The sequence below is a fragment of the Hyperoodon ampullatus genome (assembly GCF_949752795.1).
Source record: "Hyperoodon ampullatus genome assembly, chromosome: 6".
NCBI lineage: Eukaryota > Metazoa > Chordata > Mammalia > Artiodactyla > Ziphiidae > Hyperoodon > Hyperoodon ampullatus.
In genome coordinates, this window is record NC_136919.1 from 106646276 (window position 1) to 106665871 (window position 19596).

The window sequence follows — 19596 nt, forward strand, 5'->3', positions numbered from 1 at the left end:
CTCTTTCATTTCTGATTTTAATAATTTAGGATTTCTCCTCTTTTTATTGGTCACCCTAGCTAAAGGTTGTCCATTGTTTTTATCTTTTCAAAGAAGCAACTTATTGTTTTATTGATTTTCTCTATTGTTTTTCTATTCTCTATTTTAAATAAAATAATAATTTTATTTATTATTAACCATAAATTTTCTGCTTTAATCTTGATTCTTTCCCTTCTTCTGCTAGGTTTGTGTGTAGTTTGCTCTTGTTTTTATAAGTCCTTAAGGTGTAAAATTAAGTTATTGATTTGAGATCTCCTTGAGATCTCCTTTTTTAACATAGATAGTTAAAGCTATAAAATTATCTGTAAGCACTTCTTTAGGTCTACTCCGTAAGTTTTGTTATGTTGTGTTTCATTTTTGTTTATCTCAAAGTATTTTCTTATCTCCATTGTGATTTCTTCTGTGACTCATTGGTTATTTAGGTATGTTTTGTTTAATTTCCACATATTTGTGAATTTCCCAAATTTTCTTTCTTTATTTATTTATTTTTAAAAATTTGTTTATTTTATTGATTTATTTTTTACTGTGTTGGGTCTTCGTTGCTGCGCACAGGCTTTCTCTAGTTGCGGCGAGCAGGGGCACTCTTCAATGAGGTGGGCAGGCTTCTCATTGCAGTGGCTTCTCTTGCTGTGGAGCCCGGGCTCTAGGCACGTGGGCTTCAGTAGTTGTGGCTCGCAGGTTCAGTAGTTGTGGCTCACAGGCTCTAGAGCGCAGGCTCAGTAATTGTGGCACATGGGCTTAGTTGCTCTGCGGCATGTGGGATCTTCCCGGACCAGGGCTCGAACCCATGTCCCCTGCATTGGCAGGCAGATTCTTAACCACTGCGCCACCAGGGAAGCCCCTCTTCTTTTATTAATTTCTAGTTTCATTCTTTTGTTAGAGAATATTCTTTGCATGATTTTAATCCTTTTAAATTTATTAAGGCCTATTGTATGGCCTAGAATATGGTCTATCCTGTAGAATGTTCTGTGTAAGCTTGAGAAGAATGTGTCCTACAGTTGAGGTGGAATGTTCTATAGTATTAGGTCTAATTGGTTTGTAGTATTGTTTAATCTTCTATTTCCTTGCTGATTTGCCTAGTTCTTTTATTTTTAAATTTTATTTATTTAATTTTTTTTTTTTGGCTACATTGGGTCTTTGTTGCTGTGTCCGGGCTTTCTCTCATTGTGGCAAGCGGGGGCTACTCTTTGTTGTGGTGTGCGGGCTTCTCATTGCAGTGGCTTCTCTTGTTGCGGAGCACCAGCTCTACGCGCGCAGGCCTCAGTAGTTGTGGCACACGGGCTCAGCAGTCATGGCTTGCGGGCTCCAGAGCACAGACTCAGCAGCCATGGTGCACAGGCCCAGCTGCTCCACGGCATGTGGGATCCTCCCGGACCAGGGCTCGAACCCGTGTCCCCTGCATTGGCAGGTGGACTCTCAACCACTGTGCCACCAGGGAAGCCCTTGCCTAGTTCTTATATCCATTATTGAAAGTGGAATATTGAAGTCTCCGGTTATTATTTTTGAATTTTCTATGTTCCCCTTTATTTCTGTAAGTTTTTGTTTTGTGTATTTTGGGACTTTGTTGTTAGGTGCATATAAATTTATAAAGATTGATGGGTTGACCAGCTTATCATTATAAAATGTCCTTCTTTGTTTCTAGTAATGACTTTTGTCTTGTACTTTATTTTGTCTGATACTAGTATAGCCATTTCAACTTTTTTATGATTGCTGTTGGCATGATATATCCTTTCAGCTTATTTGTGTTTTTTAATATGAAATGTCTCTTGTAGACAGATAATTTTTTAACCCATTCTGTGAATTTCTGTGTTTTGATTTGTCCTTTTAATCCATTTGTACTTAATTTAATTACTGATAAGGTAGGTTTTAGTTCTGTCATTTTGCTACTTGTTTTCTATATGTCATACCTTTATTGTTCCTCTGTTCCTTGATTCCTACATTTTTTATGTTAAACAGATAGTTCCTAGTGTACTTTAAATTCCTTTATATTCTCTCTCTCTATGAAAATTATTTTCATAGTGGTTGCTATAAGGATTACTATTATCATGTTACTTTATTTTTTTATTTTTTATTTTTTTTGCGGTACGCGGGCCTCTCACTGTTGTGGCCTCTCCCGTTGCGGAGCACAGGCTCCGGACGCGCAGGCTCAGCGGCCATGGCTCACGGGCCCAGCCGCTCCGCGGCATGTGGGATCTTCCGGGACCCGGGCACGAACCCGTGTCCCCTGCATCGGCAGGCGGACTCTCAACCACTGCGCCACCAGGGAAGCCCTATCATGTTACTTTAAATAAATCTAGTTCAGATTAATACTAACTTAATTTCAAACGTAGATAATTCGCTCCAGCATATCAGTCTTCTCTCCGCTCTTCTATGAACTGTTAGTATCATACAAATTATATCTTTATATGTTTTAAGTCCATTGACACCATTATATAATTATAGTTTTATGCAGTAGTCTTTTAAAACAAATAGGAGAAGAAAAGAGTTACAAACAAAAATATGTTTATATTGTCGTTCATAGTATCTATGAAGTTACCTTCCTGGTACTGTTTTATTTTCTTGTATAAATTAGAATTCCTTCCAGTGTTCTTTCACTTCATGTTGAATGACTCCCTTTACTCTTTCCTTTAGGGCAGTCTGCTAATAACACATTTTCTCTTTTTTTGTTGTTTGTTTGGAAGTGACCTAACTTCTTCATTTTTGAAGAAGAGTTTAGCTAGACATAGAACTCTTGGCTGATGGTCTGTTTTCCCCAGCACTTTAAATATGTCATCACACTGGGTTTCTGATGAGAAGTCAGCTCTTAATCTTACTGAGAATCCCTTGTACATATGAGTCACTTCTCTTGCTGCTTTTAATATTCTTTATTTTTCAGCAGTTTGTTTATGATGTGCTTAGTTGTGGATATCTTAGAGCTTACCCTACCTACAGTTCCTTGAGTTTCTTAAGTGTGCAAGTTAATACTTTTAATCAAATTTGGTGTTTGGTTATTATTTCTTCAGGTATTTTTTCTGCCTTTCTCTTCTTCTAGGCTTCCATTATGTATGTGTTGGTACATTTGATAGTGTCCTACAGGTCTCTTAGGCTCTGTTATTTTTCTTCACTTGTTTTATTTTTTTCTTTACAGACTGTACAATCTCTATCCCAGTAAAAACAGTAAACTGTCTTCCAGTTCACTGATTCTCTCTTCTACCATCTCAAATTTGTTGTTGAGACCACCTGGTGAATTTCAGTTATTGTACGTTCAACTGTAGAATTTCTATTTGAGTTTTTAAATTTCTATCACTTTACTGATATTCTCTATTTACTGAAATAAATTTGTTGTAATTCCCCTTAATTTTTTATTTAACATCTTTATTGGAGTATAATTGCTTTATAATGGTGTGTTAGTTTCTGCTTTATAACAAGGTGAATCAGTTATACATATACATATGTTCCCATATCTCTTCCCTCTTGCATCTCCCTCCCGCCCACCCTTCCTGTCCCACCCCTCTAGGTGGTCACAAACCGAGCTTATCTCCCTGTGCTATGTGGCTGCTTCCCACTAGCTACCTATTTTACGTTTGGTAATGTATATATGTCCATGCCACTCTCTCACTTTGTCACAGCTTACCCTTCCCCCTCCCCATATCCTCAAGTCCATTCTCTAGTAGGTCTGTGTCTTTATTCCCATCTTACCCCTAGGTTCTTCATGACCTTTTTTTCCCCTTAGATTCCATATATATGTGTTAACATACTGTATTTGTTTTTATCTTTCTGACTTACTTCACTCTGTATGACAGACTCTAGGTCCATCCACCTCACTACAAATAACTCAATTTTGTTTCTTTTCATGGCTGAGTAATATTCCACTGTATATATGTGCCACATCTTCTTTATCTATTCATCTGTTGATGGACACTTAGATAGAGCTGCAATGAACATTTTGGTACATGACTCTTTTTGAATTATGGTTTTCTCAGGGTATATGCCCAGTAGTGGAATTGCTGGGTCGTATGGTAGTTCTATTTGTAGTTTTTTAAGGAACCTCATACTGTTCTCCATAGTGGCTGTATCAATTTACATTCCTGCTGACAGTGCAAGAGTGTTGCCTTTTCTCCACACTCTCTCCAGCATTTATTGTTTCTAGATTTTTTGATGATGGCCATTCTGACTGGTGTGAGATGATATCTCATTGTAGTTTTGATTTGCATTTCTCTAATGATTAATGATGTTGAGCATTCTTTCATGTGCTTCTTGGCCATCTGTATATCTTCTTTGGAGAAATGTCTATTTAGGTCTTCTGCCCATTTTTGGATTGGGTGGTTTTTTTGTTATTGAGCTGCATGAGCTGCTTGTAAATTTTGGAGATTAATCCTTTGTCAGTTGCTTCATTAGCAAATATTTTCTCCCATTCTGAGGGTTGTCTTTTGGTCTTGTTTATGGTTTCCTTTGCTGTGCAAAAGCTTTGAAGTTTCATTAGGTCCCGTTTCTTTATTTTTGTTTTTATTTCCATTTCTCTGGGAGGTGGGTCAAAAAGGATCTTGCTGTGATTTATGTCATAGAGTGTTCAGCCTATGTTTTCCTCTAAGAGTTTGATAGTGTCTGGCCTTACATTTGGGTCTTTAATCCATTTTGAGTCCCCATAATTCTTTAGATATTCTTTCCTTTAGTTCTTTGAACATATTTATTGGGTTGGTTCCTCAGGGGCTCCCTTTTCTGTTGGGTGTTTTTTTTCCTTCCTGTGTATGTGGCAAACTTTCCTCTTCCCTCACGTGTCTTTGTAGTTCTTTGTTTTAAACTAGTCATTTTACATATTGTTTCAACAACTCTGGTAGCAAATTCTTCAAGCCCTTCAAAGTTTTTTGTTGCTGCTGTGGTTTTGTTTTTGTTTCATTTTGGATATTGTTGGTGTTTTTTCTATTACTGTTCATTTGTTTGTGGCTTTCCTTTACTAATTCTGAAGTTTCTGTATTCCCTCTAATGTATGACCACTGAGTTACCTATTATTTTTTAAGTTATTTTCATTTTTTAAACCACTTTATAGAGTTATGATTGACATTCAAAAAGCTGTACATATTTAATATATACAACTTGATAAGTTTGGAGATAATTATAAGCCCATGAAACCATCACCACAATCTATATGACATAAACATGTCCATCTCCTTCACAAGTTTCCTCGTGCCCTCTTTATTTATTGTTGTGGTTATAATTATTGTTATTTAGTGTGTTTGTGGTCAGAACACTTAACATAAGATCCCTTACATTTTTAAGGCTTGATTCCTAGGGATGACATCTGAATCAGTATAGTTGTGTGATTAGCCAGTCACTGGTCATGAGATTTTCTTGCACTTTTTGCCCAGGGGATCTTGTGAGAAGGCATGCCATCAAACATCAGCCTTAGCTGTCACTTCTTTTTTAAAAAAAATTTTATTGGAGTATAGTTGATTTACATTGTCATGTTAGTTTCAGGTGTACATTAGCCATCACTTCTTGATTGCACCAGAGATGAGGGACTGGTGTCTTCTCCTTTTGCAGGTCTTCCTTGGGCATGTGCATAGCCTTCCATGTGTGCACAGACTTTTTGACCCTGGAAATACTTCAGCGCTTTTGAAGTGCCCTGAAGTCCTCTAGTTCTCCTGTTTTTCCTTTTAAGTCCTGGGCTGGGCTCAAGTTTACTGCAGTTGTAGTCACAGCATTAGGCAGCTGAAGTGTTGCCAGGAGCTTGTTGTTGTTTGCATAACGCTCCAGGGACAGACACCACCTGCCACCCTCCCCACGACCCCAGGCCAGCCCATCTCTGAGTCAAACCTAGAGATTTCCCAGAGTGCTGCAAGTCCAGACAAAATAGTGACTATGGGATGGCACTTTGAACACGGCTTCAAAAGCTTCAGGTCTGCCGACCACCTGCAGGGCTGCTGGAGAGGGAGAGAAGATGGTCACAGCCCATGTTAAACCAGCACAGCCCTGCCATCTTGCTAAGGTTCCATTACTTCTCTTGGAGAGATGATTTTTCAGTTCATTATGTGGCTCTGGTTCATTATCTGAGTTCTTAAATTGTTGGTTTTAGTTGCTTAGCCTGCATTTTTGCTATTCTGGAGGGAAAGTGAGTTCATCAATATCCTTATGCCGCCATTCTGGAAGCTGATTCTCCAGTACATTCCCCTGTGAGTCTGGCCTCTTCACTTAGCCAGATGCATGTGAGATGCACCCACTGTGAGGTGTGTATCAACAGTTGGCTCTTTTTATGTTTGAGTAGCACATGGTATGGTTTTAAAATTGTAAAAGCTTCTTTTTATTCATTTGGAGTTGTAAAGATGCATATGTTCATTTAAAAGGGCATGTTGTCAGAGAGATTGTGGAATGTGGGCCTGGTGGCACTCCTTGGGGCACTGCCAGGGATCTCAGGTCTGAGCACCTTCAAGCAGGGCAGTGTTCATTAGTGGTTTGGAGGAGCAGCCCGTCCCGAGGCAGCAGAGTTGCGGCACCATCGTCTGCCTCTGGGAAGAAGAGCTGACATGATGTAGGAGGAGGTGCTGGTGGGGTGGGCACTGCCCATGCTTGGAGCAGGTATGAGCTCCATCCCTCAAAATGTGAGGTGAAACTCAGGACTTCTCACACATGAGCGTGCTGGTCCCAGGACACTGCCCGTGTTTGTTTATTCCTCATATGGTCACGGAGTGCCTCCTGCATGCTGGGGTTCCAGGTGGTGAACACCAGATGGTCACCCAGAGCCTGGCATCATGGAGGCCACCCTCTTCTGATGTGAGAGAGACATGGACAGGGCAGGCCACGATGCTTTCAATACGGGTTTCCAGGGGAGGCCTTGTTTATGAGCGAAGCTTGGAGCAGAGGAAGTAAGGGGTGAGCTACAGGGGGGTCTGGGGAAGAGTTTTCCAGGCAGACGGAAAAGGAAATGCAAACCCCAGAGGGAAAAGGAGCTGGAACTGTTCCTGGAGAGTGAAGGGGAAAGGCGTTGAGGTGAGGTCAGGAGTGTGTGTGTGTGTGTGTGTGTTCAGGCATGCATGCTCACATGTAGAGGGGCTGGAGAAGGGGCTCTGGCTGCTCCTCTGAGGAGGTGGAAGGTGCTGGAAGTTGTTGAGCACAGAAGCATTCATTCATTCACCAAATGAGCAACTGCCGGCTGTGCTCCAGGTGCTGGGGATAGAGCAGTGAGCAGACAGGCGGAAACCCCTGCTCCCAGGAAGAGGAGACAGAGACGTAAACTAATGACTAAATCGTCTCTTGGAAGTGCTGGGGGAAAAGAAAAATGGGAAGCAGGTTAAGTGGCACAAATGTGCCATATGCACAAATGTGGAGGGAAGTGTTTGAATAACATCGCGGCAGGCCTTGTTCCAGGAGGTAGAATAATACGAGAGAGATAAAAAGAGAAGCAACGTGGTAAGCTTTGTGTAAGTATAATATACATAGATAAAAGTGCATAAATCCCCACATCACTAGACCACGCCAGCAGCCTCTCAGAAACCCATCCCCTGCGCCTTCCCGGCCGTCACCCCCAACGTCAGCAGCCTTCTGACCTCCATCACTGCAGATGCCTCTGCCCATTTATGAACGTGGTATAAGTGGGATCATACGATACCGGGTCTTTTGTATGTGTGTTTTCTTCCACTCAGCCTCAGGCTTTTGTGATTCACCCCTGCTGTCTCAGGCGATGGTATTTGAAGCTCCTTTTAGAGGTGCAAGTGTGTCTGCTGCATGGAGAGCAGCGGGGAGGGGAGGGTGGACCCAGGGAGGGTTGGGGGGGCTGTCATGTGATCCAGCAGAGCCGGAGCTACTGGGACTGGGTGTGAGCAGGGAGGGGTGAGGCGCGTCGCATTCTGATGTATTTTGAAGACAGAGCAAACAGCATTTCTTGTTGGATTGCACGTGGGGTATGAGAGGAAAGGGAGTCAGAGATAACCAGGATGTGTGGCCTTAGCCCGTGGAAGGCTGAAGTCAGAGGTTAGGGAGGCTGGTGACTGCAGGGGAGCGGTCTGCGGAGGAAAGCCGGGTTTGTGTTTGGACAAGCTGAGCGTGATGTCTCTATTAGATGCGCAAGAGGAGACGTGAGCTGGTCCTCCCGTTTCTGAGCCTGGCTGTTTGTGGAGAGGTCAGGCTCGGAAAGGTGTGCTGGGGAGTTGTGGGCATTTTGCTGTCGTTTAAAGCCAGGTCAACAAGGGGACAGGTACAGAAAGAGAGGGAAAGCTTTTGCAGGCCCAGCTCTGGGGCTCTCCAGCATTTACGGGGCCAGAGACGAGGAGACATTCGCAAGAGAGACTGAAGCAGGAGAGGATCCAAACGTGGAGGGTCAAGTGAAGGCAGTCGTGCGGATGGTGTGCATTATATAAAGTGGGCAGCCCTGTGTAAACGTTGAGCAGAATCATGACCAAAAATGGTCAGACAGACTGCTCCAGATCCCACGACACATTCCCTCTGGGCCTGCCATGCCGCTCTTTGGGAAGAGCGGTGGCGGTGTAAATATTATGAGAAAGAAGGAATGCCAGCCTGAGAGGAGGGGGTCTGGGAAGATGCCACGGCTGCTGCCGGAAACTTAGGGAGATGAAGCTCAGAGGACAGCGGTGTCCCCAACTGAAGCCATGAGGGGACACCTTCAGAACGAAGGAGTCGGGATGCTAGAGTCATTAGCAAGTTGTTGGCAGATCCTTTCAGTATGTGGGCAAGCCCACCCCCGACACCTCTGTACTTAATCCAGACCCCCTGTTTATTCTTTCTCATCAAGGCTTTCTCTGTCTCTGTCAGCCTGTTCCATGCAGTTGCAAAAGTCACTTTCAAATCAGCATTAAGTATAAAGAAGCTTTGAAGATAAGTAACACTACCTGTTATGGGTTGATTTGTGTCCCCCCAAAATAGATATAATGGAGTCCTAACCCCCAGTATCTCAGAATGTTACCTTATTTGGAGATAGTGTCTTTACAGAACTAAATTAAAATGAGGTCACTGGGGTGGGCTTCTATCCACTGTGACTGGTGTCTATGCATAGAGGGAAGACCATGTGAAGGCACAGGGAGAAGCTGGCCACCTACAAGCCAAGGAGAGAGGCTGCAAGAGAAACCACCCTGCCAACACTTTGATCTTGGATTTCTGGCCTCCAGAACTGTTGTTTAAGCCACCCAGGCTGTGGCACTTCGTTGGGGCAGCCCTAGCAAACTCATACAGGAGCTACCTTTAAGAAAATCACTGCTGGACTTCCCTGGTGGCGCAGTGGTTGAGAGTCCGCCTGCCAATGCAGGGGACACAGGTTCGTGCCCCGGTCTGGGAAGATCCCACATGCCGCGGAGCGGCTGGCCCGTGAGCCATGGCCGCTGAGCCTGTGCGTCGGAGCCTGTGCTCCGCAACAGGAGAGGCCACAGCAGTGAGAGGCCCACGTACCGCAAAAAAAAAAAAAAGAAAGAAAATCACTGCTGTCATCTTTGATTATAACAGATATATATCCTTGTTTGTTTCCATGAGCTCCAAGTGATCACTGCCAACAAATCTTCTGCTTTCGAATATGCCAACTGGTCGACCTGCTCTGGGGATGAGTGCAACTTCAGGCTACATAGGCTGGACATAGACTCACGGCTGAAAGAGGCTGCAAACCTTCAGAATCCCTTCCCTCTGGGTCTCATTCACTCCACCCTGAGATTTCTCCAGGCAACCCTGGATTCCAAGGCTGTTGCACCTGCAGCTCTGAGGAGTTTAAAACTCTCCCTGAGGCAAACAGAAAGTAACTTCCAGCATTATCATGGGACAATACGCAGTTTCTTTTTCTAATAAGGGTTTTTCTTTAAAAAAAAAGAATCTTTTCCCTCCTTACCTTTTTTTTTTTGAAAAGTAAATTTATTTATTTATTTATTTTTGGCTGCATTGGGTCTTCGTTGCTGCGCGTGGGCTTTCTCTAGTTGCAGTGAGCGGGGTCTACTCTTCATTGCGGTGCACAGTCTTCTCCTTGCGGTGGCTTCTCTTGTTGCGGAGCATAGGCTCTAGGCACGTGGGCTTCAGTAGTTGTGGCTCGCGGGTTCAGTAGTTGTGGCTTGCAGGCTCTAGAGCACAGGCTCAGTAGTTGTGGCGCACGGGCTTAGTTGCTCCGCAGCGTGTGGGATCTTCCTGGACCAGGGCTCGAACCCGTGTCCCCTGCATTGGCAGGCAGATTCTTAACCACTGTGCCACCAGGGAAGTCCCCTCCTTACATTTAATTAAACATCTTCCAGAGGTTCAAGGTGAAAAAGTGATTCCTTGTGTTCACGGGAATAATTGATACTCAAAAGAGTCTTCTGTGAAACCAAGTGGAAACAGAATGAGCTCGGAGTACTTACCCAACATTTTTGTTTGCCCCTCTTCTGTTGGTTTTGCAGAAACTGGCAGTAACAAGCAGGCACATCAGTGGCATCAGGCCCCGGAGCTCGTGTTGCAGTGAAGAGTGTCAGGGTCTCGCCCTTTCAGCTGCATCTGTTATGGGTGGTGTCTCCCGGCCTCCCAGCTCTGCCAGGCCCCCTGCCACTGCGGCCAGGGGCTGTAGGTGTTGGGAAAGAGAGAGGTCAGTGAAAGGCCCCAATTTAGCCTCCTGAGCAGCTTCACTCCCCCTTCAACCAACTATACACTTGGCCCTTGACAGTGAGACCTTTGTTGGGGGTTCTGGGGGGCTGTCTGTGACAGAGGTAGAAAAAGCATTATGACGGCAATATTGGAGGGCATTGGGCCTGTGCCTGGACTCATTTGGGGGGTTGATATTTTTGCTGTGGAAGTAGAATCAAAGTGAAGGTTAAATTGGTGAGAGACACTGGTCACTCCATGTTCAGGTTGTTGGATTTAACTTTGTATTTCCAGAGCAGAGTTAGGTCAGCCCCTTAAGGAATGTAGACCCAGAGGCTAATATTTACTCAACTCAAAGTTCAAAATAACGAAATGAAAAATTACAGACTCTTAAGACTACTGCCGATTAGATACTGGCAGCTCACCTTGAACGCCGTGTGGTTTTCTAGCTGGCCGTTGAGACACACTGTGTGACGTTTTAGTAAGCGCATTCCCAGCAACATTATCGAGTCTCTTTACTATGGACATACTTTCTCTTGGCCCAGTTCCCAGGCTAATGGACTCACCTTTTAGGATTCTATACTCCGCTCCTTGCCAGTTATTCATTCTTTTCCTTAATTGTTGCATTTCCAGCATCACGGATGTTTTCGATTTGACGTGTTGCTGAGCTAAGTGATTGTTCTGGAACACATTACGGACGTTTCCAGTTGCCAGTGAATGTGCTGACTTTTCATGCAGCACAGCTCATCATAAAATCCAGGCTTGCCCTTCCAGAGGCTCCTGGCCTGCCGCACGGTTCTTCCTTCCAGGCTGTGGTCTTTTACCCATGTGCCCTGACTGCTGTTCGTTCTCATATTCTGGAAATTACACCGTCATTAAGGACAACCAAATCCAAGAATGCAAAGCTTTGGTGAATGAAATACCCTCACTCATGAAAAGGAGGCTGCTTTGAAGTTGTCCAAATAGGCCAGAGACTGCATATAATTAAATCACAACAAGTGTACTGATTCACATCAACAGGTAGAGATTAATGGGTGAATAGTCTGAATAACAAAACGTTTTTTTAAGAGAAACACAAATCAAAAACAGAGTAGCCCATGAACTCAAATCCAGTGGTGTGGGTTGAACTTCATTAGTAAACTCTCTCTTAATCAAATGTCTCTGCTCTTAATGAGAGAGCTGTATTTTAAGACCAGAGAAGGAGCCTGGAAATCAGAACAGACCCACTTGTACTTTGCAGATATAAATTTCTCTTACCTGATTGATGCCTTAAATCAAGATGTCACATTAGAGGCCTGTGTTGAGAGAAGGTCTGTAGGAGATCTTGTTTGGCTGAGGCACGGTTTCTAATTACTCAGAATTTGCACCCATGTGGGCCGGCCGTGCATTTCCAGCTATTGCGGGCTTGTGGGAAACCCTGATTTCTTAACCAGCCCAGCGACATCAACAATGCATCCTTTCATCTGGTCTTTCTTCAGACACCCATTGGTTCAGCCCTGAATATACGGGACAGTGATAAGTGCTGCTAAGAATACATGCTAAGTATCAGGTTAGGAGCCGGTATCACCATGCCATGACAATGAACGTAAAATTTAGCTCAAAACCCGATATTCTCAAAAGTGATTTAATTGCTGAGCATTCACTGCTATGCTGTTGAATCTTTGAATAAACGGTATCAGATTCTGTGAATCTGTGTCGTATTCTGTTCATGCGGTTAACGTTCATGTCTGGCTTGCACCATTAAGGCTGTTTGGAGATAGGATCTTTCCTACAGCTCTTCTTTACTTGTGAGCCTTGGTTAAGTGCTTGACCGGTGTGGAAGAATGTTACATTGTGCTTCAATAAACTTTTTACTGTGTGAAGATAGGGCGGAGGGTTTGCATATTCCTCATACTCTGCTTCCTCTTAGTGTTAAATCTTAAATTAGTGTGGTACCTTTGTCACAGCGGATATGCCAAGATCAACGCATTATTCTTTACTAAAATCCATACTATTCATCTTTCTTTGGACTTTTGGATATCTTTTTTTCTTCTAGGATCCCACTCCGGTTACCACATTGTAATTAGTTTTTGCTCTAGGTTTTAAAGTGTGATTTTGACATGGATGAAATTATACACTTGATGTATCATTGCACGGCAACCAGCCACACTTAAATTTTTCCATATTAAATGCTCTCCTTTCTTTTTTATAAATGATGGGTAATTTTTTTTTTTTTTGCGGTATGCGGGCCTCTCACTGTTGTGGCCTCTCCCGTTATGGAGCACAGGCTCTGGACACGCAGGCTCAGCGGCCATGGCTCACGGGCCCAGCCGCTCCGCAGCATGTGGGATCTTCCCAGACCGGGGCACGAATACGTGTCCCCTGCATCGGCAGGCAGACTCTCAACCACTGCGCCACCAGGGAAGCCCAACGCTCTCCTTTCTTTAAACATCAAAAAACTAATAAAGAGTTAATGATCACTACGTGATTGATGCTATCAAAGGTTTGAGTTTTCCAGTAGCTTTACATTGTCGCCCTGTGTGTTTTTTTACAGTGAAGATCACTCACATCCAATGGAAAATGTTAGAGCGTCATGAATTCACATTTTTTAAAATAAGTTTATTTTTTTTAAATTTATTTTTATTTTTGGCTGCGTTGGGTCTTTGTTGCTGCGCACGGGCTTTTCTCTAGTTGTGACGAGCGGGGGCTACTCTTCGTCGCAGCGCGTGGGCTTCTCATTGCAGTGGCCTCTCCTGCCGCGGAGCACGGGCTCCAGGCGCGCAGGCCTCAGTAGTTGTGGCGCACGGGCTTAGTTGCTCCGTGACATGTGGGATCTTCCCGGACCAGGGCTCGAACCCATGTCCCCCGCATTGGCAGGCGATTCTTAACAACTACACCACCAAGGAAGCCCCCATGAATTCACATTCTTCATGGACACGTGTGGTGTTAGTACAACTTTTAGTATTTTACCAAAACGAAGGACATGTAGATTTGCTCCAAGTAATGGCCTGGTTTTCAGGAAACAATAATTAAGTTCTGAATTAAGTCCTGAAGAGTTAGGGAAGCCAGATCCTCCCAGAACCTTTTCTCTCTTTAGGTCTTCCCCATCTCCAGTCAGCCAGCTGGGGTGACGGTACCCGCACCAGGTAAGCCCAAGGGGACCTTTGTGTAAAGAAGCACTCAGGACAGCCATGTGGGAGATCTGACTGGACTCACACCACCTTGGACCAATCGCTGACTGAACTGGGCTGGCAGTAATTGCCAAGGTGGGTTATGGGGTGAAGAAGGTGGATAGAGGTCATTCGTCCAGCCCTGGTGACCTGCAGAAGAACGTGCTAGTCAGGGAGAAAGCAGATGACACGAGTTCCCACTGCTGCATTCATCTTGGTGGACCCTAAACTCGCAGTGATGAAATCCTTCCTTAGTTTTTCTTGTCACGAGCCATGTCTTATCTACAGCAGGAATGTGAACATGTGCTGGTCTCTTCCGAGTGAGACTTTCAGCTCCTAAACCCTCATATTTTTGGATAAATAATCCTAGTTCTCTAGCTTTCCATAGTTCTCTGTCTTTCATCCTTTAGTCATCACTGTGTCTCCCATGCATCCTCCACATCCTGTCTACTTAGGCAGCCAAAACCTCCCCACAGGGTCTGGGCAGTGGACTGATGTGCTGATGTAGCATTTAATGGCCTTTGCTAATCACCTAGTACAGTGTGCTTCTCTCCAGCCTTCTTCTTCTTTTTTTTTTTTTCTCTTTTTGGGCATGAAATTTTAAAAAAACTAATAAAATTAATGTTTGTTCAAAAGCCCACATATTGTATGATTCCATTTATATAAAATGGCCCAAACAGATAAATCCATAGAGACAAAAAGCAGGTTAGTGGTTACAGGGTCTGGGGGAGGTGGGCTTCCGGGGGACTGCTAATGGGAACAAGGTTACTTTTGGAGGTGATAAAATATTGCAGAATTACATAGTGGGAGATGGTTGAACAAGCTTGTGAATATATTAAAAACCACTTGATTATAGACTTTAAAATGCGGACTTTTGTGGTATGTGAATTATGTCAGTTAAAAGCTTGATGCTTGTTCATTGTAAAGAAGTTGAAAAATAAAAGAGGACATTTAAATTACCTATATAATTTCCTATAACTAATAGTGACACTTTGATGTGTGGGTGGCAGTTTTTGTTGTTTCTGTTTTACGTTTGTTTCATTTTTTTTTCCTTTCGGTTGTTCTTGACCCTTTTAGGGTCAGGAGAAATCCTGTTGGAATCTGCCGAGGCACTAGACCCTGGTCTCACTTGTCCCCATACCACAGGTACACATTTGCTCCTGTTACAGTTTGCTTGTAAATTTTAGGAGGTGCAGCATCTTGAGTAAAGATGGCTGTTCTGCACTGTAGGAGAATGAAGACTGTTAACTTCAGAATGTAAATACTGCCCTTATTTCTCAGGAAGCAACAATAGGGCCTAGTTTTGCTGGAACTTAAGGTGTCAGTTCTAAGGACCGAGGTGATTGGATATCGTGAATTTATTCACACATTTGACTTGCAGAGGAAATGGGCAGGATCTTAGCCACTGTGTGCTTTCACATCTAAGTCCCAAAGCTTGGGGTCCCTGATATTAGCCTGGTGGGCTACTTGAAACTTACCTGTTTTTCCATATATGTAGATGATGCTCTCTTGCTCAAATGCCCAAACTAAATTTTACCTAGGGTAAAAAAATTAAGGCTGAGGAGAAACAAAAAATCAAATTCCAGCATATGTGCTGACCAGGGCAATATATTCAGGGAGAATCTCAGCATTTCTAATGTCGAGAACAACTTTGCATGTCTCTGTGGGGGTGACATCTGCTCATGAGTCAACAGAAGCATTTGGATCACCTCTGGCTCTTCTCCCATGAAGAGTGTGCATGTCCACACCCCGGCTTGGATGCTCATGAAAATACTTACGCTTCCAAACTAAAAGCTTCCTTGGAAGAGCCAGGAACCTTGTGCCCAGTGGAATTGGGCTAATGGCGCTTATTTTTCTTCAGAGTGTATATTTATTTGACTGTTTCACACCATTTGTCAATTTCTAAGCAGTTAATAATTTTTATGCCTCTTTCAGATATGTGTATATAGTACAAGTGTGTTTGATTTCCTGTGGTCTTTCTACATTTAAACAGTGCTGAGTGATGGTATGTGTAACATGCCAATTTAAAATTTCAAACCTCAACTGAACTGCGTTGATTGGCTTACATAGCTTATGCTCGTCCCTGTCCTGTAGCAGCCCCAGATTCTGTCTAGGTTTTAGTGCTAGGACCATTAGCCCTCAATAGAGACGCAGCATCTGATGTCCTCCAGCTGTTTACAATCCACTGAGGAAAATTAAAATATATGCAACTATTAATTCAGAGAATGATGTGATTGCCGTAGGAGAGGTGTACAGTTTGTTTTGGTTTGTTTTGTTTTTAATATTTATTAATTTATTTGGCTGCGTCGGGTCTTAGTTGAGGCATGCGGGATCCTCCACTGTGGCGCGCGGGCTCTTTGTTGCAGTGCTCAGGCTTCTCTCTAGTTGTGGCATGCGGGCTCTAGAGCCCACGGGCTTAGTTACCCCGGGCATGTGGGATCTTAGTTCCCTGACCAGGGATCGAACCCGAGTACCATGCACTGGAAGGTGGATTCTTAACCACTGTACCATCAGGGAAGTCTCTTGGGGCATAGTTTTAAAAGATGTTACTTCTGAATGGTTGATCAAGGACATTTATGAAAGATGGTGCGGGTGCATGGCTTCTGACGGGTGGGTAAGTTTGGACAGGGAGTGATAGAAAGAAGGACTCTACCATAATTGAATGTGAAAAGCCATGGGCCCATTCAGAAATAATGTCTCCTTTGGTTGCTTGGGAACTGGGCCTGAATTCTAAGGGCATTGCAAGCTGATGCGTCGCCTCGAGTGTCCTGTGACTTAGGAACAAGTGGGTAGAGAGGATCAGCTTAGACACACGGGTACCCTTAAGTGTAAACCGGCCAGTGTTGTTTAGCTAAATAATTTGAAGAATCTTGCGTACCTGGTTCTGCCTGAAAATCACTTGTACTTCATTTTTAGACACCAGTTTTTTTGAGCAAGTCCTCATCTTAAGCAGGATCTGAAGTGTCCGGGGGCTTTGTTAATTCTCGTCTCTCATTTGAGAGACAAGTGGGGTGACCCAATATTGAATTATAAACCGCCTTTAATAAATTTTTTAAAATGTGGTAAATACATATAACATAAAATTTACCATCTTAACCATTTTAAATGCACAATTCAGTGGCATCAAGTACATTCACATTGTTGTAAAACCATCACCATTATCCAGCTTCAGAACTTTCTCATCTTCCCAAAATGGAACTCTGTCCCTATTAAACAAACACTAACTGCCCATTCTGCCTCCCCACAATCCCTGTTACCCACTATTCTACTTTCTTTGAATTTGACCACTCTAGGTATCTCATTAATCATATAGTATTTGTTTTTCTGTGTCCGGCTATTTCACTAGGCATAATGTCTTCAGGTTTCATCCATGTTGTAACATGTGTCAGGATTTCCTTCTTTCTAAGCTGCATCATTGTCCATTGTATGTGTGTCCCACTCTTTGATAGGCTTTGATGCTATAAATCCAGATTCATCCAGATGTGTTGTCAGAGTCACCCTTGACTTCGCCATTTCTACCCCCACCTCCAACCAGTGTGACCCAGTCAAGGCCAAGGTATGGGGTGAAAGTCTTGAAGGTAAACTGCGTTGGGATATTGAGAAGGGTCTCTATGAGGCCCCAAACGGTTTCTAGGTCATCAGTCACACCTGCCTGCCCTTCCCCGGCATTCCAGGACGGGGGACCCATGACTCTGTGTTGTATTCCCACTTGAACAGACCAGATCTGTTCCTGCTATTGGTGTTTATGATTTGGGGGTGGCTGCTCCCTCTGACACAGCCTCTGAGGTGTGGGGTTGCGATTGTCATAAGGATCAGAAGCTTCTGTCCTTACAGTTATGGGTAGATCAGTTCTTGGCTGCTGGCTGCCGGTGGGTCTGGAGGCCGGGAGGGGAATGAGCTGCTGAAGAAACCCTCCAAGTCTGAATTTATTCAGAATTACCAGGGGCCTCTATTTGGAGGGCCACCTGCTGACTCTGGCTCCAAAGTGTCTAATTTTGCCAGCCCATGTTTTAATCTCTCTCTCTTTCCCTTAATGAAACTTCAGCCACATGTTTGCTTCCTCCATATGGGCCGCAAAGCATTTGCACTTTGTTGTTCTTGGGATAAAGCAAGAATCACTTTTGCTGTTGTATCAAATCTGATGCTAGAAAAGCCCTCTGGAAGTTACCATAACACCTTATCCCTCTAGGTTTTCTATACAGTGGGGAGTTTTGCTAAAACTTTATTGTCTCTGCATGAGAAGCAGAGTAAAGGTCCTGAAGGGAAATCTCAGTAATGTGTGTGCTGTGCTCTTTTTGCACAGGGCAAGCAGAGGTTCCCGACCCGAATGACCCTTTGGGACAACTGGATGGACATGACAGCCCTATTCCAACTCTAAAAGGTAAATTGTGAAGTGCTCTTTGAATGTAAGTGTTCGAAAGTGTTTTCATAGTACCAGGTAGAGGGCCTCACAGTGCCATTCTACTCAAGGCTTGGCCTGATGAAATGGATGGTCAGGGTCCCCTGTGGCCCAGTGCTGCCCCATGGGTGGGTGTGAAGTCGAATCCAGCCTCTGTATCCCAACACTGAATCAAATCTCGGAGACACCCTCCCTATCCCACCCCTCTAGGTGGTCACAAAGGGTGGGAGGGAGGGAGACGCAAGAGGGAAGAGATACGGGAACATATGTATATGTATAACTGATTCACTTTGTTATAAAGCAGAAATTAACCCACCCATGTAAAGCAATTATGCTTCAATAAAAAAAAAAATCTCGGAGACAGAGATTTGGGTGAAGTAGAAAAGAATAGATTTATTGCTTTGCCAGGCAAAGGGGGCCACAGCAGGCTAACAGCCTCAAAACTGTGTGTCCCAACCTGGAGGGGGTAGTGAGGAGTTTTATATAATGGTTCAAAGAGGAGGGTGTGATCAGCTCCTGGACATTCTTCTGATTGGTTGGTGGTGAGGTAAGTGGGAGTCAGCATCATCAACCTTCTGGTTCCAACTGGTCTGGGGTCTTCATGCTTTAGAGCAGCATACCTTTCACTTCTCCCACCAGGTGGGGGTTTCCGTTTCTGCAAAACAGCCCAAAGATATTGTTATGTGTATCCCTTGAGGGGGAACCAGGACCCTGCCCCAAGGCTGCACTATTGTTTCTTGACTGTTCCTCCCTTGTCTCCGCATCCTCTCCCTTCCCTGATTAACAACTGTTGGAACTGCCCATTGGAACTCAGGGAAGGTCATGGAGGCTGAGTGAAGCTTATTTCCTGTAATCAAGAAATGGGGGGGCACAGGCGTTTGTCCCCAGGAACCCCACAGGGTCCTGCTTAGTATCCGTGCAGTGGCCTGCCTCCCTCCACATCTGTGTCTCTTGACGCAGTTGTGAGGGCACTGAGGGCTGGTTGGAGCTAGTCAGAAGACTGTGGGTGGGTGGGAGACAGATGGCCACTGGAGGGAGGAAGGGGCTTTGGGGATGTTTCGTGGGCCTGAGTGGAGCCTTAAGAGCTGGACTCCTGGCTTGGCCACGAAGTCTCCTGAGGACAAGCGGCAATCTTCTGGGCTTATTGTTGAGGTTTAATTGTCCAGACTAGGGGGCATCTCAGGCGGGCAGGTGGCCCTCCTCCAAAGGATCACCAAAGACCATGTTCTTTGTCTTGTTGCTCCGGGCTTTCCCAGAGGTCACTGTAAGGGTTACTGTTCACTTGGCACTCTTTGTTGGCATCTTATATTTGTAGAGTCGGTAGACCCCATTTCCTGTGATGCAGCCCAGTCACTTGAGGAAATGACAATTTTCCTGCTTCATCCGCTGTCACCATATTGCCTTAGATTATTGCCTCAGTCAGCTTGAGTTGCTGCAACAAAACACCACAGACTGGATGGCTTAATCAACACATATTTATTCCTCACAGTCCCA

General features: G+C 44.1%; 1 protein-coding gene across 1 annotated transcript in view; it reads left to right on the forward strand.

Annotated features, from left to right (window-relative positions):
- The window catches only part of ROR2 (receptor tyrosine kinase like orphan receptor 2), a gene marked incomplete at both ends in the record, with an annotated part of 219748 nt that overhangs the window by 155807 nt on the left and 44345 nt on the right, over positions 1-19596 (forward strand). Inside the window, one exon of the mRNA XM_079706010.1 lies at positions 18007-18084. Coding sequence (XP_079562136.1) covers positions 18007-18084 — 78 coding nt within the window. The remainder of the gene's footprint in view (positions 1-18006; positions 18085-19596) is intronic.